The sequence below is a fragment of the Pygocentrus nattereri genome, chromosome 18 (assembly GCF_015220715.1).
Source record: "Pygocentrus nattereri isolate fPygNat1 chromosome 18, fPygNat1.pri, whole genome shotgun sequence".
NCBI classification, from domain to species: domain Eukaryota; kingdom Metazoa; phylum Chordata; class Actinopteri; order Characiformes; family Serrasalmidae; genus Pygocentrus; species Pygocentrus nattereri.
This window is the reverse complement of record NC_051228.1, coordinates 23,193,999-23,218,831: the sequence shown is the minus strand read 5'-3', so window position 1 is coordinate 23,218,831 and position 24,833 is coordinate 23,193,999. Positions and strand designations below refer to the sequence as shown.

Genomic DNA, 24,833 nt, shown 5'->3' with positions numbered 1-24,833 from the left:
GAGAACAGTACTTGGCTGACTGCATTGTGCGATGTGTAAAGTCTGGTGGAGGGGGATTATGGTGTGGGGTTGTTTTTCAGGAATTGGGCTTGGCCCCTTAGTTCGAGGGAAAGGACCAAGAGATTTGACAATTTCATGCTAACTTTGTGGGAACAGTTTGGGGATGGCTTTCTGTTCCTGTTCCAACACGACTGAACACCAGTGCACAAAGCAAGGTCTGTAAAGACATGGATGAGCGAGTTTGGCGTGGAATAACTTGAGTGGCCTGCACCGAGTTGTGACCTCAACCAGATAGAACACTTTTGGGATGAATTAGAGCAGAGACTAAGAGCCAGGCCTTCTCGTCCAACATCCTCACAAATGCGCTTCTGGGAGAATGGTCAAATTCCCATAAACACACTCCTACACCTTGTAGAAAGCCTTCTCAGAAGAGTTGAAGCTGTTATAGCTGCAAAGGTTGGGCCAACCTCATATTAAACCCTATGGATTAAGAATGGGATCTCACTCAAGTTCATGTGTGTGTTACGGCAGACAAGTGAATACTTTTGGCAATATAGTGTATAAAGCATAAGCAACCGTGGCCACACTTTTGTTTAAATGTTTTAACACTATTTTAGCATAATTTGAACTGACACGAGAATGTAAATGACTAATAATTGTTCAAATACTGAAATAATGGAAACTAAATGACTTCTAAAGCTAAAACTGATACAGATGAATTGACTTATTATCAGTAAAGGACCCACCAGTAACACCAATTCCTAACTTAGCTTTATGCAGCTACAGTGAGGCAATTCTGAAATGGAGCCTTTACTCGACAAATGGGGACAGTGAGGCTACAGGTCTGCTGCGCACAGCGAATGAGCTTTTTGACTGCACTATAAAAAGGCACCAAAACTTTGTCAGACAGGAGATCCTGCAAATGTTTTGAGGTTAACTGGAGCTGTGTTTTGCAGGACCAAACACTGGGGATGTGTTCCTAATTTGCAAAGCATTTTTTAGCATGTTCTTAATAAATTGCACAACACACCAGTGGCTCTTTGTAACCTCTATAAAAGAGGCAATGCTGCATCTAAGCATCAACTGTCATACATAAACACACAGTTGTATGCAAAAATATGGACCAGCCTGTGAAATGACATTTTGTTGATTTCCTCTGTGAAAAGTCTTTAGGAGGTAACAAAATTCTGCCATTTTTCTGCAAATGTAACATCATCCTAAACATTATTAAAATACACATAGATGTGTCACAACTTTTGAGCAGGCCACTTTTTTTTATTTATTTATTTTTTTACTTAGAAAATGTTACAGTACAGTTGCAAGCAGCTTAAGGCTATTAAAGAAAAACAGCAGTGAGAGGAAAAAGATGCAAATTATGCACAAAAATTCAATAACAGTTTAAAATTGTGAAATGACAATTCTAGAGGATTCTGAGGGTTCAACAAATGTTTTTTACTGCAGCAACAATTCCTTAAATCAACTGCTGCTAATTCATTGAGGGGGTCATTGTTAAAAGCCACGACTTAGTGATTGAGTTTATCAAATAATCAGGACTGCTCTACTGAGCAACAGGACTGACGTAAAAAAAATTAAGGCTGCTCAAGTCTGAAGTGTCAATTTTGGACGAAACCACATGTTCCACGGCCGGCTGCAGCATGCTGTATCTTCGCTATTCATCATCTCTGACGCACAAACCCCAACCGCACAGTGGAAAACAGGAAACACTCAATTCTGCACGGCCACTGAACCGCTACAAAAAAAAGGGCACTTAATGTGGTATACACTCACTGGCAGACAGAACTGCATACATGCAAGACACTTCATCTCTACACAAAACTGCTACCTTTTCCTCCACTGATAGGTTTGAGGTAGAGAGCCAGCTCCTCCACACATGTTTTACACACTTCATAATGCTCCGTGTCCTCAGCATTGCCCACACACACACTCTGGCCTTCAGGAACCTGCACAGAGATAAAAATATTGATCATCTTATTCAGGTAAACACCTAAAACTTACTTCAAGGAACTCCTAATGTAATGTATAAAAAAAGAACGGGCAGAAGTATGGGAAATACAGAAATGCTCATTGTTTTTAATAACTATTTTTTAAACTTTTTTTCTGTTCCAACTTATCAAACGTCAGAAAAACTAAATGAAGGCTTTTTTCCAAAACACAGATCACTCAATTCTCTTTTTTCCATGACATTGTTGACAGTCGGCTTGATGCTTTCAAGAAATAGAGCTCTTTCACGATCAACGTCACCTTTGGTGAAGATACAAAAATGTTTATTACACAATCAGCCATTACTCCATTTATAAGGTCACCACAACCAAACCTGTTAAACTGTGCCCCTGGTCTACTGATGGGTTGTGTTGATTTTCTAAGTGAAAAGTTAGCACACCCTTTACAGAGAGCACACTTTGGCAAATTTTAATGCACATTTAATGCATCAAAAAAAAATCAAAGCATTGTTATATTTTTTGCCATATTGCCTCTATAAATATAGCCGATGCAGTTGCCAAAATGCAAACATACTTCAAATGTAATGAACGCACATACAAGACTAGACAGCCGCTTTACAGTTTGTGAAAAGCCAATCAGCTTGTGGGCTTGCCATAACATTATTAAATTCTTAAAAATAAAAGCTTCGTAAAGGATGTTCTAAAACCTCAGAAGTTTCTCACTCACATCTCTTGTACAATAAATGGTGCCTTAAAGAACCATTCATTAAAGACAGAATTGTGAAAATCCCAGCTCACAAACCACTTCCACATTAACACATACATTACCCACAAACTATTCAGTGATATGAAGACACCCACACATACATAGACAATACTGAAGAACAGGTGACACTTTCCATCTAAAGCCCCCCTCCCACTCTCCCAGAATGCCCCTCTTATTCCTCACCAGCATCCCCTCCTACAAACACCCTCAAGCACAGAGTTCGAAACAGCCCCCTAACCACATTTCCGTACAAAGGAAAGTAAGCAGCACTAAAGACCTCTGGTCGAGTATTACTTGGCAGTCGGTGTCATGACCAAATAAGGACTTTGGGTCTATGAATGTTATGGGAAAAATTAATTGCATTTGATTGGCCCTGTTGCACCCTGTGGTGTGGAAAAACATCTTAAACAATCCTACATACATTTGCACCCAATGGGTCACTAAATTCTCTGACCTGGGAGCCTAAGGCGAGTCACTCTCACCTCATTCACTTGAAATCTTGTGCATTAATTTTAATGGAATATGCTCCAATGTGAGACAGCTGGCCTGCTAACTGGGCTCTAATTAGCTTAGCCAAAATGCAACAGTCCCAACCACGACAAAACAGGTTTATTTAAACTTCATTCCAACAACGCTCCCACTTTTGCTCTCCCAGAAATGTATCATTTTAGCCTGTTCCATTAGAGCAGCAGTCGTAGTCAGAATCAACCCTGTGCTGTGCGGCACTGTTTGAGGCTGTAGCCTGCCTGCTACGCTAACATTAAGTTACAGATCCAAACACCACAGAACAGATTTATTTTTCACCTTTGTCTCTAATGCCAGATGTTTGACTTCACTCCCTCAGATTTGAATCATTATCATCTAAAACTGTGTCTTAGCTTGCCAGAATTAAACATGTTCTGTGATGAGCAAAGATGTTAGCTAAGCTAATGCTAACCATCACCTCTCTCCTTGTTTGCAACGCTAACACTTCGCAGTTGTTAGATCGCTGGTTTAGCATGTATCAAGTGGTTCCTTAGCAACTGTGCACTGCAATAACTTCATAACCACATAAGTGAGCTACAACGTTTACAGGACAAGACAGCAAAAAAGCGTCATGTTCTAAGTCACTTAGGCAGTTACAACAGGTATTAAAAGGTATTTTAAAAGGGCATACCACCAATGTTCGTTCAGAGGCAAACTACAAAAAGACGAGTAACATAAGAGCACAGTATTCCATACGTTTACAACTTCTATTTGTGCAATAAACAGATTTATCAGCGATACATCTGAGACACTGTCATACGTCTTAGTTTTAAGAAAAATGGTTGGCAAGAACATCCAAGCTGACTGGACATGAAATCTGTAAATAGTTACCATAGCAGATTCCTTGCAGCTGCATAGCTTCACACCATGTATTAATTCATTTTTAAAGCGTATAAAACACGACGGAAAACTGCTCCTTCTATGGAAGCTGGTGCATGGAGTACAGATGGCACAAACCAATGACATGCGTAACGTTTTTTTCCTTATTACTTTAAAAGTATTGGCCCAAATATGACCAGTGAAAATGCATTTTGGTCGCTAGAAAGATTTTACAAAGTTAAGTCAAATTATTACATCCTATTTGATGTCAGGTACTAAAAATTGAAAGATTCAGACGTACGGTATGGAATACTACACTCTTGGCGTTACTTATTTACGTTTATTTACTGTACCATAAAATAAAATGGTGCACAGTGTCATAACACAGCAATGTTTTGGACACAGCAAAATTGTTCCACAGTCCTCTGTTCACCTGAGCTCCCACAAGCAGCAGCAGGGCGCAGTTGACAGGCAGCAGGTCGATGTCGGTGCTGATGGAGGTCTGGTCGAAAGGACAGGCCTTACGGTGCAGTTTGTGCAGACAGGTCTTGCAGACGGTATGCGAGCAGCCCAGGCTGATGGGCTTGTGATTGTTGGCATCAAACTCATTGTAACAGATCTGGCAGGACAGGAACTCTGTCCACTGCGCCGCCTGCACAGGCATCCCGTCACCTACAGGGGGCAATGATGCACTCAGGGAGTTTGCATGCCGCCACACCCAGAGGCTTCACATATGCCTGCAGAGAAATGAGACACTGCAATTATGAGAAGGATATTTAAGAGCATCAGAGTCAATTTAAACCAAGGTGGTGGAAATTAAAGAAATTAAAAAGTTAAAACGTATCAAGTTATGCACCAACCCCAAAGCAATTCAAGCACATTTGTGAATTAATCATAATAGATTCAAGAGTTTTACTGTCATATGCATAATAAAAGTCTTACTGTGTTAGTCCTAAATTCATGAAGAATTTTTTAAAAATTCTGGTAAAATAAAGAAGATTTATAAATGAAGTAAAAAACATATCCTGGTGTGCAATAGTTTGTTGAAATAATTCAAGGTAAATTTGATTTTATGATGCACTGACAATGATCATAGGAACATGTACAGATTTATAAAAATGTAAATTGTAGAAAAAAAAGCTATTTAACAAAATGACTGGTCCACAACGTGTTTGTTTTTGAGCCTAAAGTGATCCTAAATTAACTCTTACAAACTTAACACCTGCATAATACATTCAGGTCTTCAAGGCATAGGAGACCGTTATTTCATCGCTGAGAAACTTTGGAAGCCACATTTGTTTCCCTGTAAGCAGCGCAGGCCTCGTGCCACGTTGCTATATTAGCTGCTGGTTAACCATGAGCCAATCCCAAGTGGCTCCCTATTGGAGAATTAGTGCACTATTTGAGGGTAGAAGCTGGAACACATTTGCGATTTTGGTCAAAACTCATACCAGTATTATCCAACTATGGAAGCGATTAGTCACAAATAAGATTAATCTGGCAAAGAACGAGAGCGAGCGAACAACAGAGAGCGCGAGAGAGAGACCACGTGCGTAAAGCGGTGCCACCGCCGCCACTACTACTATTAACGTTACCTCTGCTAACGTAAATAATAATAATTGGCCATTACTACTATTACGTTACTATCGTTACAACAGTAATAATACTAATAACAATAATACCAGCAGTAATTATAACGCGACATCAACCAACTAAACCGACTAAAGTGAGACCCAAATCGGCTCCCTATTGTCCCGTTTCTTTTTCGAATTATCCTGCTCCACCTTAAATGGCGCAGCAGTTCTATTCTAGGACCTGAGTCGTTACGGGAACCGCTGTACCATTTAAGGTGGAACGGGTTAATTGGACAATGTGTCTGACTCCAGACCGGCCTCAACGGCAGGTTCAGGTCGCAGATCAGTCTCAATTTACTGCGCTCTGAGGGAAACTCACCGTCACCGACGCGCTGCACGGCCGATCCACAGAACCGAGCTCACTCATGTTCGTCCCCGCTGCTGCTAAATTTAACATCAGCGAAAAGTTTCACCCCCACAATCACTCTCTCTCTCACACCCCTACACACGCGGAGCTGCTGAACATGTGACGGAAACGTGCTCGAGCTCGGGGAGCCTGCTTCCTCTACCACTTTATCGGCGGGCCGGGCAGGTCAAACACATCGCCCCCTACAGGCGCACAGGAGAGCAGCACTGCAGGACTCGAATCAGAGGCCTCATTTACAGCGGGGAGAGAGAGAGAGAGAACGAAAGTAAGATAGAAAGAAGGATTAAGTTAGAGGGAGCAAAAAAGAAAATAATAAAGAAAAGTGAAAGAGAGCAAGTGAGATAAGTGGAAGAGACAGTGAAAGAGATAAAGGAAGAGAGCAAGAAAGAGTGAAACGACAGTGAGCAATAGAGAAAGAAAAACTAACACAATAAAGAAAGAGAAAGGGTAATAAAGGAAAGAGAATGATGGAGAGAGGGCAGCAATGGAGAGCAAGAGAGTAAAAGAAATAAAGAGAGAGGGAACAAGACAGCAACAGAATGAGACAAAAGTGAGTAAAAAGTGCAGAACAGAGAACAAGCTGTCTAACGGTAATTTTAGAGATCACAGATTTCAGGTAGTTCTCAGGTTGCTGGATGACTCAGGCGTTCATCTTATGATGGGTAGATCACAGACCTATCATATGTCTGATATGTACATGGAAAGCCTGGACTGTGCACTAGTGTTTTGAATATATCACTTCAAGCAAACAGCAACATGGCAGTATAACTGCAATATGATGCTGAGTCCATTTCATGAGGCAGCACTCAAACAGACATAAGAGATCTCATTATTACAGTTAAAGGTTAAAGTTAGAATATAAAAAACTGAACTGCAGTCTAAGACGCTAGAGGATGTCATGGAAATACAGGGCAAAACAAAACATCACTCAAAATTTCAGCGTAGGCAAATATACAGGAAGTGGCTGTACATTGTCTTGTGACCACGGCATGACAACTGAAACATAAAGCATGGTTAACTTAACACAAACTAGGTCTGCTGTACCCAGGTAACTCTGAATTTGGATACAACAGGCCTCCTCTTAAACAAGCAAATGTTTACAGTTACACTCCATCACATATGCATGTCAAAAAATGAGAAGTAAAAATTCACTCGCACAAAGAGTCTGAGATTTTAGTCCCAGCCTGTACACAGCAGCATCCCCAGTGCTAAATTAATACCTACAATGTTCAAGTAAATTAGCTGGACTCATATAAACACTGAGTTAAAGTTCACAAATTTCAGAGATTTTTCAAAATTTCAGCAGAATTGAATCACTGAGATGTCAACAAAGTCATTCAGAGTGGTTTGCTGTGAAATGGAAACCTTAATAACTGATTGCTTTCACAGTAGTGATGATAGAAACCAGGGGTCACAATGTCTACAACACAAATATAGCCAATTTATTTTACAATCCAATATCGCCAGTGAGCCTACACATCTACAAGTTTTAAATGTAACGGTGATGATGGTAAAAAAGTGAACAGTACAGTTAAAAGTAAGTAACAGAAACAGTACATGTTCCTTGGGGACTATGTTGTGTGTATATATATATATATATATATATATATATATATATATATATATATATATATATAGGGCTGTCCATAATAACGCATTAACACGATATCGATGTATGTATGTATGTATGTATGTATATACACTGCTCAAAAAAATAAAGGGAACACTCAAATAACACATCCTAGATCTGAATGAATGAAATATTCTCATTGAATATTTTGTTCTGTACAAAGTTGAATGTGCTGACAACAAAATCACACAAAAATCATCAATGGAAATCAAATGTATTAACCAGTGGAGGCCTGGATTTGGAGTCACACACAAATTTAAAGTGGAAAAACACACTACAGGCTGATCCAACTTTGATGTAATGTCCTTAAAACAAGTCAAAATGAGGCTCAGTATTGTGTGTGGCCTCCACGTGCCTGTATGACCTCCCTACAATGCCTGGGCATGCTCCTGATGAGGTGGCAGATGGTCTCCTGAGGGATCTCCTCCCAGACCTGGACTAAAGCATCCGCCAATTCCTGGACAGTCTCTGGTGCAACGTGGGATTGGTGGATGGAGCGAGACATGATGTCCCAGATGTGCTCAATCGGATTCAGTTTAGGGAACGGTTTCTAACCGTTTGTGCAGACACATGCACATTTGTGGCCTGCTGGAGGTCATTTTGCAGGGCTCTGGCAGAGCTCCTCCTGTTCCTCCTTGCACAAAGGCGGAGGTAGCGGTCCTGCTGCTGGGTTGTTGCCCTCCTACGGCCTCCCCCACATCTCCTGGTATACTGGCCTGTCTCCTGGTAGCGCCTGCAGCCTCTGGACACTACACTGACAGACACAGCAAACCTTGCCACAGCTCGCATTGATGTGCCACTCTGGATGAGCTGCACCCACACTGAGCGGGTTGTGTGGGTTGTAGAGTCCGTCTCATGCTACCACAAGTGTGAAAGCACCACCAACGTTCAAAGGTGACCAAAACATCAGCCAGAAAGCAGAAAGGTACTGAGAAGTGGTCTGTGGTCCCCACCTGCAGAACCACTCCTTTATTGAGTGTGTCTTGCTAACTGGCAATAATTTCCACCTGTTGTCTATTCCATTTGCACAACAGCTGTGAAATTGATTGTCAGTCAGTGTTGCTTCCTAAGTGGACAGTTTGATTTCACAGAAGTTTGATTTACTTGGAGTTATATTGTGTTGTTTAAGTGTTCCCTTTATTTTTTTGAGCAGTGTATATACATGCATGCATGCACACGCGCACACACACACACACACACACACACACACACACACACAGATCAGGCATAACATTATGACCACCTCCTTGTTTCTACACTCATTGTCCATTTTATCGGCTCCACTTACTATTTAGGAGCACTTCATAGTTCTACAATTACAAACTGAAGTCCATTGTTTTCTCTGCATACTTTATTAGCCCCCTTTTACCTTGTTCTTCAGTGCTAAGGACGCCCATGGACCCTCACAGAGCAGGTACTATTTGGGTGGTAGATCATTCTCAGCACTGCAGTAACACTGACGTGGTAGTGACGTAGTGTGTGTTGTGCTGGTATGAGCGGATCAGACACAGTACAACACTTTCCTGGGGCATATCTTTACTATTAACACAAAAACGTTTACATTTTAAATGCTGACAGTTACTTTCAGCCACACCCACTTTCAGTTACTAACTGAAAAGAAGGTACTGAAACTGAAACTACAGTAACTGGTATTGCTATTGATATAAAACATTTGGAGGTATACCCAGCCCTTCTCAGGGTTTAACTAATTTGTAACCACACCACCCTGCACAACACGAAACAACAACCAAGTAAATAAATGACCACTTCCATGAATAGGTGGTCCTAATTATACCTCAAAATGACTCAGGAGGAAGTATGACATAAAGCGAGACACCCCTGACAGACAGTTGCTTGTGTTTTATGAGAGACCCCCACAACACCCCCCTAAAGCTGGCAGACATAGAACCTGAGCCCCAGGAATGTTAAGGGTACTGGGTGCAGGAGTGACGGGGGATGAGGGGTGCAGGCGTCTCAGCATTTCCAGATTGGCTCTTTGAATGCATTGCAACAGGACTGTGACCGCTGTGTTAGAACATCCTGTTCCTGCACGGCCAACACCCCCCCTGCCACTCTAGCACACCCTGATCAACATGAACACACACAAATATAGCAGCACTAAGACACACCCCAAACAATTAATAAATAAATAAATGTGTGTGTGTGTGTGTGTGTGTGTATATATATATATATATATATAGGGCTGTCGATAATAAGACTAGACTATTCCGATTGAGGTGTTTACACTGACATATTCTATTCCGATTGAGCTATAGTCGGATTATTAATGGATCATTAGGCTGCTTACAATGCTATAGCACTGTTGTATGACACTACATGTCTTTAATGAAGTCCAACTTTGTAATTTATTTTTGTTTGCGCAGTATTGTGAAGTCCTATAGGCTGTGACTGAATATAACTTCAGCACAATTGAAATTTTATTTAGTTTTTATTTTCTTTTATTACACATATCTGAACTGAGATGCAGTAGTATGTGACTACATGTCTTATATTTGAGACTACAGCTCCCTAATCTATTACAAATCCAGTTTTGTGTTTTGTAGGTTCAGTATTACTGACTAATATGTGAGTGAATAAAACTGCCTTAGTTTTCTCTTGTCCCAGCAGTTTTTAACAGAAGTACATTTAGCATAAAATGTGTTCATCATTTTAATTGTAACATATCATTTCAATATCCTTATTTTCTATAACATTTACAAAGATAAAAAAAAGCGATTAATCATGATTAACTATATGAATTTCTGAGATTAATCGTGATGTATCTCCATTTTTGGCATTTTTCAGTTTTTGACATAATTTGAAAGTATCTGTTACTCTTTACATTGTTTGTAAATTTTATGATGAATGGCCTTAAAGAAATTACCCAAAATGACATGGGAAAAATTCAGGTTCCATTGACTTACATAGAAAGTGAAGTATGTTTTTTCCTTCTCCTGTAAAGTTACTATTTTGGAGATACAAGATTTTCTTCCGACGGCAGCGATATATATATATATATATATATATATATATATATATATATATATATATATATATATATATACACACACACAAACACACACACACACACATATTTTATATATATATGTAAATGTGTATATATATATATATATATATATATATATATATACACATATATATATATTTTCAACAAAACATTCATTCACAATTAATTCAATTGGCAATTCGTAATAATAATAACTGGTAATAATGATCCTTCTCCTACACCAGCTGAACTGTTGAAAATCCTACCCTTCAAAACGGCAAACTCTCACTGAAAGTCTTAAAGGGGAATTATGCACTATTTTTCTAAATTTCTGTATGATTTAGTCACTGAGATGTAAACAGTCACAAAGAGTTCATGTGAAATGGTTAATTGTAGAGAAACTTATTGACTTCTGTACAATGTATTGATTTCTGTACAATGGCAATGACAGGAACCAGAGATTGCGATGTCTCCAACTTACCTATAGCCATTTGATTTGTGTCTTCTAAGATTTTATATGCAATACTGAAAATACTAGTGGTAAATCTGCATATATCTCTTTGCCATTAATGTATTTACATGTGTTTTTGGCCAAAAACTTTTTGTAAAGCTATTATAGAGAGATGAGAGATGACGTATTAAATGCTTTAAACATCTGGCTCCTATCACCACTATTTTGAACAATTCTGATGTTACATTTCTGTAGAATAGAGCATTTCCAAACAAATCACTCTGAGTGACCATATTGTACTGCTTAAATAATGCTAGAATTCCCCTTTAAGAGCTAAGTCTATCCTAGTATGCGTGAGTAAGACTTTTAAGGAATTTGCACAGCTGGGGCAGTACCATTTGGTTTGAATCTACAAAGAGCCTACAGCTCTTACAGCTAAATTCTTAAAGAATCTTTTGCTGCTGTTCTCCTGCCAGAGCCCATAAAAAAAATGCCAGTAGGCTGTAGTGTGACTTAGCAGTGCAAAAACGCTTAAATCACAACTTAAGGTACTAACAAAGTTAAGAACTGAGACAGGGAGCAGACCAGGCCTTCATTATACATGTATTTAAATATTTATGCATTTACTTACTTATATATAATTTACATGAAAGTACATAGTTTCATAACTCACACTCAAAAAAGACCAACTGTAATATCCAATTGTAATCATTATTTTAAAAAAGGTTAATTTAAATTGTGTTCTATATCTAATTACATAATATATTTTATATAAATATTAGTATTTAAAATAAAATATTCCATTTTAAAAGTTACATTATCTTATTTTATTTTAAAACATTAAATATATTTAATTTGAAAATATTTTTATTCCAAATCATACATGCCTTATTTAAGTGCCCAATTAAATAAAGAATACTAAGATGAGTTTGGCTATCACTATATGTTAGAATTCTTGTTTTTTCTTATTTACTGCAGCTTCACAGTTGCTTTGTTAAATACTTCAACTTAACACTAACTAAACTAGCTACCTAACACTAACTCTGAAAACGGGCTGGCTTCTGGTGGTTGAACAAAACCAAATTCTTAAGTTTGGTATTCATTTTCTTTATTCCCATGCAGCAAACATACATGTATTTGTGAGACTGAGCACAATTTCCTTCTCCAAACTGGGTGAGACGTGAGTTTTCACCTTTTGGAGGGTGAAAAAAGTTCTCTGTCAGATCTTCCTTCCCCCGTGCTGTTGTGATTGTTTACAAGCTTCCCTCAGAGGAAAGGCCGTTTCACGTAATCAGAGAATGACAGTGTAGTGGGGGTGTGTGAAAGCATGTCTATTTGAAAGCGTTCACAATAACGTCACTGTATATGTTTGTTACTGCAGGATACTGATTTCCCGAATATTGGTACATATCTACTTCTATGTAAGCAATATACTGGTGGTGGCTCAGGGCCTCAGCATTAGGGCTTTATAATAAAACCTAATAAAAATGCAAAAATGAAGCGACTGCTTTGGTCAGATAAAGGTAGGTAAAACATTACTTCTCTTCTTTGGTTAATGTCAGCTTTTTGGTGTTGACTATCAATGCAAATGAAAACACAGGCCTGAAGCCCTACTGAGGATACTGCCTAAAGAAATGTACAGTCACTGCTGGTTCACAACCCAAAAGCCCTGAAGAATGTAAAATAGGGGTTTGTTTCTCTGGAGGACAACCATTCTGTAAGTTTCACCTCTAACACAAATCCAGAACACCTGACCCAGCTATTTATGTAGGCTCATTACCTGAACCAGGTGTGTTCAGATAGTCAGATCTCCATGTGTAAGACTGGAGACAAGACCAACTACATGTACACAGGTCAATAAAATGAAACAGGGGTTGTAATAAGACCAAAATATCATTAGGCCAATACACTCAGCTAATATTGGGGTTACGCAGATGTATTAATGTCTTGTGAGGATTTTAATGGTCTCATTAACTAAACATGATTTTTACAATTATACAAATGTTATCTTTACATATGACGTCAGGGGTTTAATACAATCCTGAAAGGAAAAAGCCCATAGTAACAATGTTTGCTATCCGGTGTCGGCCAGAGGAGGATGGGTTCCCCTTCTGAGTCTTGGTTCCTCTCAAGGTTTCCTCCTCTTTTAGGGAGTTTTCCTTGCCACTGTTGCCACTGGCTTGCTCATAGGGGGCTTGGACCCGGATTGGTCTTTTCTTTCTTTCTGTAATAGTGATTTTTCTGTAAAGCTGCTTTGTGAAAACACCTGTTGTAAAAAGCACTATATAAATAAACTCTGCTAGTAGCCTCTTTGACCTGTCCAGGGTGTATCCTGCCTTCCGCCCAATGACTGCTGGGATAGGCTCCAGCACCCATAACCCCCCCCCCCCCCCCCCCCCCCACGATCCTGACGGAGAAGCAGCTTGGAAAATGGATGGATGGATGGATAGTAGCCTCTCTCTACAGGCCCCCTAGTGGCCATCCTACACACAGAACAGGAAGCAACATGAATATGATTTATTATTAGAGTCAGATTAAAAAATTAAATACAATATCTGCCCCGTAAGTGTTATTAGATTATCTAGAACACCGTTAGCTCTCTGTGTGTAAAATGTTGTGACTCTGTGTTGCGCTGCTAGCAAGCAATGAGTGTTAAAGGGGGAGGGAGGAGGACCTCCTGCTGTTTAAACACTCTTTACAGAGACGGCCGCAAACACAATAAAAACAATAAAACAATCTTATAAATGTTGACATGCCTACTCACCTACGCTCAAAGAAAGTTACATTCAATTTACATGATTTAAATGTGTACATTGGTTTTACACAAATTAAATGTTACATCAATTTAATCTGTTAAACTCACATATAGTAGTTGTGTCGATGTAACATTTCATTAATGTCAAGCCAATATACACAACTCAATTGTGTACATTTTAAGCAACCTTTAAGAAACCTTTTTTTCAGTTATTAAAATCCAATTCACTTCCATTTTGGTAAATCACAAACATTTCCACCAATGTTACTGCAAAACAAAAATGCACAGTCCAGCTAGGTTTCCAAGTCTAAAACAGGTGGAAATTGCATTTTATAGCTAGTGTGAAAAACCTCAAGAAGGTTCAGTGTCTGTTTCTGTCGTCTGCTGCCTATGATATTTAGTCTTCTTGGCATTGTGGACTCACTCTTCTCTCTCTTCTTTTTTATAACATCATCCGTTCAAACTTGATCAGACTATTGTAACACTTACTTTGTGAGGACAATAAAAGGTTTTATGTCTTATGTCAGAATTTTCTCTGAGTATTCATAACCTGCAGAAAGACATTATGACCCTGAAAGTGAAACCAAAGTAAAAAGGCAGGCACATGTTTGGCTACAAAGGGGCATTTCCTCCTTCAACCTCACTTATTATGTGGCTCATATGGAGGGAAAAAGAGAGTCATATGCGAAAAGTGCAACACTTTTTCCCGTAAGACAAGCATTTTCATGCATACTGTCTGCAACTGCGATTTCTAGTAGGCTCGTACTGCTTTCGTTTTATTTTTTGAGGAAACTTGAATCAAACTTCATATATTAACAAACGATCAGCTGCATGTATTGAGCTATTTCACAGCCAAACCAATGTTCACGAATCAACAACAGTTTTCTGAAACTAAGGCACATCTACATGTAAAGTGGAATTCCAGCGATTTTTTCCCATTTTCATAATTCAGTAACCGAGATGTAAACAAAGTGATTCGTGATGGTTTGAGGTGAAATGGTTCATCCTAGAGAAAATTTACCAGTTAGGTTTATCTTACAGTGGTAAGGCAGCAATGTAAAAGAGGCAAATATAGGCATTTTATTTACTATCTAAAATGACCTACATGTGTGTCCTGAGTTGTGTCATGTTGATGATGCTAAAATAGGTATACTGGGGATTATATTTCCTTAAAACTCACTACTTGTATCCTTTCACCATGAATGCATTACAAAGACAAATCTGATCATCAGGTAGCCTATTCTTAACCGCTTCTTGTGCCTTTTAGGAAGCACTAAACTCTTCAGATGTCTGGTTCCCATCATCACCACTGTGAACAATTCTGACTGGACAAGTTCATGTAGAACAGAGCATTTAACACCAAACCACTCTGAATTGCTTACATTTCTCTATGCATAAGCTACACAAGCCTTTTTGGTGCTATGTAGAGCAATTTTCAAAAAGGTTCTACGCAGAACCATATACAACACACTCTCCACCAAACTGAAGAAGCATTTCACCATGCAAAGAACAACTTAGGCATGCAAAATGGTTCGTTGTGTGGTCATGGTTCTATACAGAACCACTGCCTTTACTAAATGATCCCTAAAGGTCTATTTTTTAAACGTATGTATTATGTATGTATGTGTGATCGAGAAAGTTTGAAAACTCGGTGGAGTTCCCCTGTAAATACAGTGAACAGGCCTATATGCATGTGCATTTGCTGCTACTAAATTACTAAAATTGCACAATCGTGTATGGCCACATATTGAGGGCTACGTGCACAGCACCCATGCCATCTTCACTCTGGCAGACACAGAGTGGCAACTTTCACTTACCCTAAGCACAGTGACCGCAGAAAATCATCAGCACCCTCTTTATCTTCATCATTATCATCATCTTCACAGTCTAGCCCCACTCCTCAAGGCCAAAAGAACCCCTTATCCGAATCCAGGTGCACATAGGACGCACTTTGCCGTGGTTTAGAAGTCTGTTGATCACTTCACGCTCGTCGTTTGCACGAATCTCTCTCTCAGTGCATCGCGCGCCGCTCCCGTTGGCTCATGAGGCAGTGAAGCGCCTCAGCTCGTATCACTCCGCCTGACAGACACCCTGCACACAGCAGGGACAGCTCTTAGCGGCAGGCTGGATAAAATTACTGTGATCAACACAAAATAAAATACTGAAATTGTACTAACGGGAGAGGGGTCTGGAGAATTTTGTCGGGGGGTGGGGGGGTCTGTGGTTCTATTTTGTTGGACAGGGCAAGGATATACAGGCGTGAGGAGGCGAAGCCGGAACGAGCCGCTTTTTGAGGCGTGGGGGCAGAGCGCGCACTTAAAGAGATACTCGCAAGGCAGCGAGGCCTCAGTGAGTTTGTGCGGAGGATAAACGCGCTGTGCGGGGGGGGGGGGGGGGGGGGGGGGGTGGGGGGGGGTGTAGGTAATAAGACAGTAGGTTATGGATAACAAGCAGTGAACAGTGGGTAATGGGTAATTAAGTGATTAAGTGATACTTTTTTTTAAATATGTAGTGAACAGTGGGTAATGGGTAATATGTAGTGATCAGTGGGTAATGGGTAATATGTAGTGATCAGTGGGTAATGGGTAATATGTAGTGATCAGTGGGTAATGGGTAATATATAGTGAACAGTGGGTAATGGGTAATATGTAGTGATCAGTGGGTAATGGGTAATATGTAGTGAACAGTGGGTAATGGGTAATATGTAGTGATCAGTGGGTAATGGGTAATATGTAGTGATCAGTGGGTAATGGGTAATATGTAGAGAACAGTGGGTAATGGGTATATGTAGTGAATAGTGGGTAATGGGTACTTTGTAGTGATCAGTGGGTAATGGGTAATATGTAGTGATCAGTGGGTAATGGGTAATATGTAGTGAACAGTGGGTAATGGGTAATATGTAGTGAACAGTGGGTAATGGGTAATATGTAGTGATCAGTGGGTAATGGGTAATATGTAGTGAACAGTGGGTAATGGGTATATGTAGTGAATAGTGGGTAATGGGTAATATGTAGTGATCAGTGGGTAATGGGTAATATGTAGTGATCAGTGGGTAATGGGTAATATGTAGTGAACAGTGGGTAATGGGTATATGTAGTGAATAGTGGGTAATGGGTAATATGTAGTGATCAGTGGGTAATGGGTAATATGTAGTGATCAGTGGGTAATGGGTAATATGTAGTGAACAGTGGGTAATGGGTAATATGTAGTGATCAGTGGGTAATGGGTAATATGTAGTGATCAGTGGGTAATGGGTAATATGTAGTGATCAGTGGGTAATGGGTAATATGTAGTGATCAGTGGGTAATGGGTAATATGTAGTGAACAGTGGGTAATGGGTAATATGTAGTGAACAGTGGGTAATGGGTAATATGTAGTGATCAGTGGGTAATGGGTAATATGTAGTGATCAGTGGGTAATGGGTAATATGTAGTGAACAGTGGGTAATGGGTAATATGTAGTGATCAGTGGGTAATGGGTAATATGTAGTGATCAGTGGGTAATGGGTAATATGTAGTGAACAGTGGGTAATGGGTATATGTAGTGAATAGTGGGTAATGGGTAATATGTAGTGATCAGTGGGTAATGGGTAATATGTAGTGATCAGTGGGTAATGGGTAATATGTAGTGAACAGTGGGTAATGGGTATATGTAGTGAACAGTGGGTAATGGGTAATATGTAGTGAACAGTGGGTAATGGGTAATATGTAGTGAACAGTGGGTAATGGGTAATATGTAGTGAACAGTGGGTAATGGGTAATATGTAGTGAACAGTGGGTAATGGGTATATGTATTGAATAGTGGGTAATGGGTAATATGTAGTGAATAGTGGGTAATGGGTAATATGTAGTGATCAGTGGGTAATGGGTAATATGTAGTGAACAGTGGGTAATGGGTAATATGTAGTGAACAGTGGGTAATGGGTAATATGTAGTGAACAGTGGGTAATGGGTAATATGTAGTGATCAGTGGGTAATGGGTATATGTATTGAATAGTGGGTAATGGGTAATATGTAGTGAATAGTGGGTAATGGGTAATATGTAGTGATCAGTGGGTAATGGGTAATATGTAGTGAACAGTGGGTAATGGGTATATGTAGTGAACAGTGGGTAATGGGTAATATGTAGTGATCAGTGGGTAATGGGTATATGTAGTGATCAGTGGGTAATGGATAATATGTAGTGAACAGTGGGTAATGGGTAATATGTAGTGAATAGTGGGTAATGGGTAATATGTAGTGAACAGTGGGTAATGGGTAATATGTAGTGAACAGTGGGTAATGGGTAATATGTAGTGAATAGTGGGTAATGGGTAATATGTAGTGAACAGTGGGTAATGGGTAATATGTAGTGAACAGTGGGTAATGGGTAATATGTAGTGATCAGTGGGTAATGGGTAATATGTAGTGATCAGTGGGTAATGGGTATATGTAGTGAATAGTGGGTAATGGGTAATATGTAGTGAACAGTGGGTAATGGGTATATGTAGTGAATAGTGGGTAATGGGTAATATGTAGTGATCAGTGGGTAATGGGTAATATGTAGTGAACAGTGGGTAATGGGTAATATGTAGTGATCAGTGGGCAATGGGTAATATGTAGTGAACAGTGGGTAATGGGTAATATGTAGTGATCAGTGGGTAATGGGTATATGTAGTGAACAGTGGGTAATGGGTAATATGTAGTGAACAGTGGGTAATGGGTAATATGTAGTGAATAGTGGGTAATGGGTAATATGTAGTGAACAGTGGGTAATGGGTAATATGTAGTGAACAGTGGGTAATGGGTATATGTAGTGAACAGTGGGTAATGGGTAATATGTAGTGATCAGTGGGTAATGGGTATATGTAGTGAACAGTGGGTAATGGGTAATATGTAGTGAACAGTGGGTAATGGGTAATATGTAGTGAATAGTGGGTAATGGGTAATATGTAGTGAACAGTGGGTAATGGGTAATATGTAGTGAACAGTGGGTAATGGGTAATATGTAGTGATCAGTGGGTAATGGGTAATATGTAGTGATCAGTGGGTAATGGGTATATGTAGTGAATAGTGGGTAATGGGTAATATGTAGTGATCAGTGGGTAATGGGTAATATGTAGTGAACAGTGGGTAATGGGTAATATGTAGTGAACAGTGGGTAATGGGTAATATGTAGTGATCAGTGGGTAATGGGTATATGTATTGAATAGTGGGTAATGGGTAATATGTAGTGAATAGTGGGTAATGGGTAATATGTAGTGATCAGTGGGTAATGGGTAATATGTAGTGAACAGTGGGTAATGGGTATATGTAGTGAACAGTGGGTAATGGGTAATATGTAGTGATCAGTGGGTAATGGGTATATGTAGTGATCAGTGGGTAATGGATAATATGTAGTGAACAGTGGGTAATGGGTAATATGTAGTGAATAGTGGGTAATGGGTAATATGTAGTGAACAGTGGGTAATGGGTAATATGTAGTGAACAGTGGGTAATGGGTAATATGTAGTGAATAGTGGGTAATGGGTAATATGTAGTGAACAGTGGGTAATGGGTAATATGTAGTGAACAGTGGGTAATGGGTAATATGTAGTGATCAGTGGGTAATGGGTAATATGTAGTGATCAGTGGGTAATGGGTATATGTAGTGAATAGTGGGTAATGGGTAATATGTAGTGAACAGTGGGTAATGGGTATATGTAGTGAATAGTGGGTAATGGGTAATATGTAGTGATCAGTGGGTAATGGGTAATATGTAGTGAACAGTGGGTAATGGGTAATATGTAGTGATCAGTGGGCAATGGGTAATATGTAGTGAACAGTGGGTAATGGGTAATATGTAGTGATCAGTGGGTAATGGGTATATGTAGTGAACAGTGGGTAATGGGTAATATGTAGTGAACAGTGGGTAATGGGTAATATGTAGTGAATAGTGGGTAATGGGTAATATGTAGTGAACAGTGGGTAATGGGTATATGTAGTGAACAGTGGGTAATGGGTAATATGTAGTGATCAGTGGGTAATGGGTATATGTAGTGAACAGTGGGTAATGGGTAATATGTAGTGAACAGTGGGTAATGGGTAATATGTAGTGAATAGTGGGTAATGGGTAATATGTAGTGAACAGTGGGTAATGGGTAATATGTAGTGAACAGTGGGTAATGGGTAATATGTAGTGATCAGTGGGTAATGGGTAATATGTAGTGATCAGTGGGTAATGGGTATATGTAGTGAATAGTGGGTAATGGGTAATATGTAGTGATCAGTGGGTAATGGGTAATATGTAGTGAACAGTGGGTAATGGGTAATATGTAGTGAACAGTGGGTAATGGGTAATATGTAGTGATCAGTGGGTAATGGGTAATATGTAGTGATCAGTGGGTAATGGGTATATGTAGTGAATAGTGGGTAATGGGTAATATGTAGTGATCAGTGGGTAATGGGTAATATGTAGTGATCAGTGGGTAATGGGTAATATGTAGTGAACAGTGGGTAATGGGTATATGTAGTGAATAGTGGGTAATGGGTATATGTATTGAATAGTGGGTAATGGGTAATATGTAGTGAATAGTGGGTAATGGGTAATATGTAGTGATCAGTGGGCAATGGGTAATATGTAGTGATCAGTGGGTAATGGGTAATATGTAGTGAACAGTGGGTAATGGGTAATATGTAGTGATCAGTGGGTAATGGGTATATGTAGTGATCAGTGGGTAATGGGTAATATGTAGTGATCAGTGGGCAATGGGTAATATGTAGTGATCAGTGGGTAATGGGTAATATGTAGTGAACAGTGGGTAATGGGTAATATGTAGTGAACAGTGGGTAATGGGTAATATGTAGTGATCAGTGGGTAATGGGTAATATGTAGTGATCAGTGGGTAATGGGTAATAAGTATTAAGCAAAGGCTTATGGATGGCAGGCAGTGAGCAGTGGGTAATGGATAACGGGCAGTGAGCAGTGGGTAATGGATAACGGGCAGTGAGCAGTGGGTAATGGATAACGGGCAGTGAGCAGTGGGTAATGGATAACGGGCAGTGAGCAGTGGGTAATGGATAATGGGCAGTGAGCAGTGGGTAATGGATAATGGGCAGTGAGCAGTGGGTAATGGATAATGGGCAGTGAGCAGTGGGTAATGGATAATGGGCAGTGAGCAGTGGGTAATGGATAATGGGCAGTGAGCAGTGGGTAATGGATAACGGATAGTGAGCAGTGGGTAATGGATAACGGATAGTGAGCAGTGGGTAATGGATAACGGATAGTGAGTAGTGGGTAATGGATAACGGGCAGTGAGCAGTGGGTAATGGATAATAGATAGAGATCAGTGCATAATGAATAGTGAGCAGCAAGTGATAAAAGTGCACTGCCGGATGTGCATGATGTAATCATGTCAACATAAACCAGAACCTCAAAGAAATTTTGTAAGATCTAAATAATAAAGAATTGAGGCTATTTTGAGAGCAAATTGAGGCCCTAATCAGTTACACCCAATCCCATTGCACCCCAGGCTCCTATAAATTAGCCTTTACCCCTCTGTTTTGTGTGTTCACATCTTGGGGTGTCCTGATTTTTTTTTTTGAGATAGAGGGGGAGAATGAAGTGTTAGGGCTAAAAAAAAAGACACATTTTAAATGGAGTGTTATAAGAAAAAAATAAAACTCAGCAAAAAGGCTGCAACCAAAGAAACCCACACATGTAAGTACGTTCTCCATTAAATTACAATAACCATTGTATTATCTTAGTTTAATGTCATTTTTATGTATTATGGTGCTTTTCTTAACATTTGTTAGTAGTATGCTGATGTTGGCTAGCTAGCTAAATTTCCCATTCCACCTTAAATGGTGCAGCATTTACATTCTGGTGCCTCAGAACTGCTGCACCATTTAAGGTGGAACTGGAAAATTCACCAAAGAAGCTAGCGAGCTGCTGACTTCAGCTTCATATCACCAAAGAATTACAGGTGGGCGATAATAAATAATTGTCTCATCCCTCTCTTTAAAGGTATATGATTCCCTAAATTTAACTGAAGACCAGCAGTGAGGTTGCTGAACCCTCCTCTGCTATCCCTGCAGTGGGGTTGCTGAACCCTCCTCTGCTATCCCTGCAGTGAGGTTACTGAACCCTCCTCTGCTATTCCTGCAGACTGACAGGGTCGCCTACACAGCACCGTTAGTAGCCTGATAACGAAGTAATGTTCTTCTTTATCTGAGGGTCCCATTTCAGAGAAGAAGATTTCCACCACTACCCCTTGTAAATCCGTTTTAAGGGGCAAAGTGACAAAACAAGAGGTAGAGGAAAAATAAGAACTTAGATTATACCACAATAGTGTGGTCCTGTTGATATACTGCTCATGTTAATGTAACTGAAGCACAGAGTAGAAGTAGTTCACTATCAACAAACTTCATTTAACTTCCATTTTCCAGTGTCCTGCACTGTCTCTGCTCTAATGCACAGGATTCATCTAATCAAGGACCTAATAACGCCGAAGGAAAAGTACACAACAATCAAACAAACACATTACATCTTATGAATAAATATATTTTTTGTTTCCTATAATAAAAAATTAAGGGCAGAAATCACATAATAATTTTGTGGTTATAACATATAATTTGCATACATCCTTTTACAAGTTAATGATAGAGATTGAATGAGATTCTACTGTTTATATATCACAAAATATTGGCAATATGCTTTGCTCCATCTTCTGAATGTTCATTTGCAAGAAGGCAGAGGAGTAATGTGCTATGAGGCAGTTAAGACAGGATGAAGGCGCCCCATGTGGTGAGATACTAAAATGCAGCCAGTCTTGTTTTTACTTCAGTTTTATTTTACTTGCTTATTCAGCAGTGCTGAGATGTTTTCTCAGTGTTTGGTTTAATTAATAGCTTACACTAAGTAATTATTACTGTTTCAGTCTGCCATACATGTGTGCACTCATGTGCAATATATTTGGCAAAATAAAGCGATTGTGTCACATAGCAGCAATGATACTGTATATATACATAAAATTAGGAATCACGTTATGTATGTATGTGTGTATTTAAAAAAAAAACATTAGTAGAAAAAGAAAAAGGTTGAGAACACTTGAGTACAAATTTTTTATGCAAGTGTTCATGTAATTTTTTTAGCCACATTTTATGTTTTGTTTTTCCCTCAATATGTTTACTTCAGCAAAAAAGCAGTATTTGTGCATTACAATCTGCAGAAGTGTGCAGGATGTGTTAACTTGTTTTCACTTAGAAAATCAACAAAAACATGCATTTATTTCATTTTAGTCAACATTTTATACAGTGAAGATTTAAGCCATGTACAGATTTGTTCATCATTCTGAATACATCTACAATTTTTAAAATGTCATACAGCTTCCTACAAGTGAGTTGAAATGGATGAAGACATGTAAATAAACACAAATATTTGTTTATATATGGTATTCTGTTTATAGATTCAAACATATCATGTTGTAGCATCAGCATGGAGTAAGACACAGGAGAGATACATGCACTTTATTGGCACCACGGCCAAAAGACACATACAAAGCACTGAACTCACAGGGGAGGTCACCACCAGCCACAGGCTTCACCCTGATGGTAGACCAACCCCCAACACAAACTAAACCCGCATCCGATGCAAAATAACACAAATAAAACAACACGTCTTTAGACTAACAAACAACATTTGAACACAACATGAGGTTGTACACGTACCATGAGGCTCCATGTTTGGCCTCTCATATGGCCACGCCTCTTGGGCCTCTCTGAGCCAATTCCAGCCAGTAGCAGGATTGCTACACAGCACCGCCTTAAAGGCTGACCATCCAGGTGACCCACCATCTTGTGTGGCACAGTGTATGAACAGTAAACGCTGTACACTGTAAATGTTTTTTGCTTTTTTTTGTTTTTTTGTTCTGCCCTGGTGAAAATGAAGATATGCAAAACAAAAACAATGGATTATAAGCGTTATATATCCATGTAAGCTGGTGATGGAAGCAGTTAAAAGTTCCTACCACAATAGGTGGGTTTAGAGACCCATGTCTTGCCAAATGTTGAACATATTGTAGGATAAAATTGTGTATTTAAAATCATTAGTAACAAAAGCAGTTTATCCAGTTTTGTATTTGCTTACTGTGACATGAAACCCTCTAGTAGTCATACTAAGTGTTGCATAACAAAATCAGAAAATGTGGCTGTTTATCAAGTTACATTGAGAACCAGTCTATCTCATGTATATACATATGTTATAAAAGCACACTGAATGGGTTGACACCTATACTTATATACCTATACTACATATTTTCATGTTCTGCAGTAAAGGAGTGTGGCATCTTGCAGGGCCACATCTGGGCTGGGGACTAAGGTGGGGACGCAGCCATACCTGTGTGCCATATAGGAGTCAGATCTGGACCACAGCCATTAAACTTACACACTTTACAGTAGGGCTCCAACAAATGACTCTTTTGATAGTTGAATAATCTTTTTATTATTGAAGTGAATAACTGATTATTCAGATTATGAATCATTTGATTACCAAATAAATCTTTTGAAGTTATCAGCCTTAAAATTTAGCGTGAGTTTGTTTTATGCCTTTGCTAAGTAACAATGGAGACCATAAAGGTGAATACCTTCTTTTAAAAAATTCACTGTTTTAATGAACTTTCCTGCTAATTCAAAAGATAAATAAAACAACATCTGTTTCCTGTTATCAATAAAATATAATGATACCTCAATCATCCTAACAGGTTCTCTGTGCTTCACCACTTGCTTCTCTGTTCCAACTTCATTAGTGATTCCAGGGGGCAAGCATTTCAAAACTGACGATGTTACAGCCCAAAACACGACGTAAGACAGCTTTTAACATTTAACATTCTTATGGAGGTGTATGTTCTTTATCCAGTGATCAAACATGTTTTCTCATCAGATTCTCCAACATGACGGATGTG

General features: G+C 39.2%; 1 protein-coding gene across 3 annotated transcripts in view; it reads right to left on the bottom strand.

The window, feature by feature from the left end:
• The window catches only part of rc3h2 (ring finger and CCCH-type domains 2), a 39,977-nt gene extending 24,024 nt beyond the window's left edge, over nucleotides 1-15,953 (bottom strand). Inside the window, exons 1-3 of one of the 3 annotated variants that reach the window (XM_017708171.2) lie at nucleotides 15,733-15,953; nucleotides 4,505-4,808; nucleotides 1,844-1,961 (exon numbers count right to left, since the gene is read on the bottom strand). In XM_017708171.2, coding sequence (XP_017563660.2) covers nucleotides 1,844-1,961; nucleotides 4,505-4,735 — 349 coding nt within the window. In that variant the 5' untranslated portion in view covers nucleotides 4,736-4,808; nucleotides 15,733-15,953. Of the gene's footprint in view, nucleotides 1-1,843; nucleotides 1,962-4,504; nucleotides 4,809-6,024; nucleotides 6,266-15,732 lie in introns of those variants that run through there. The other 2 variants (XM_017708170.2, XM_017708172.2) reach the window with 2 other exon arrangements.
• Between the last annotated feature and the right edge of the window lie 8,880 nt (nucleotides 15,954-24,833).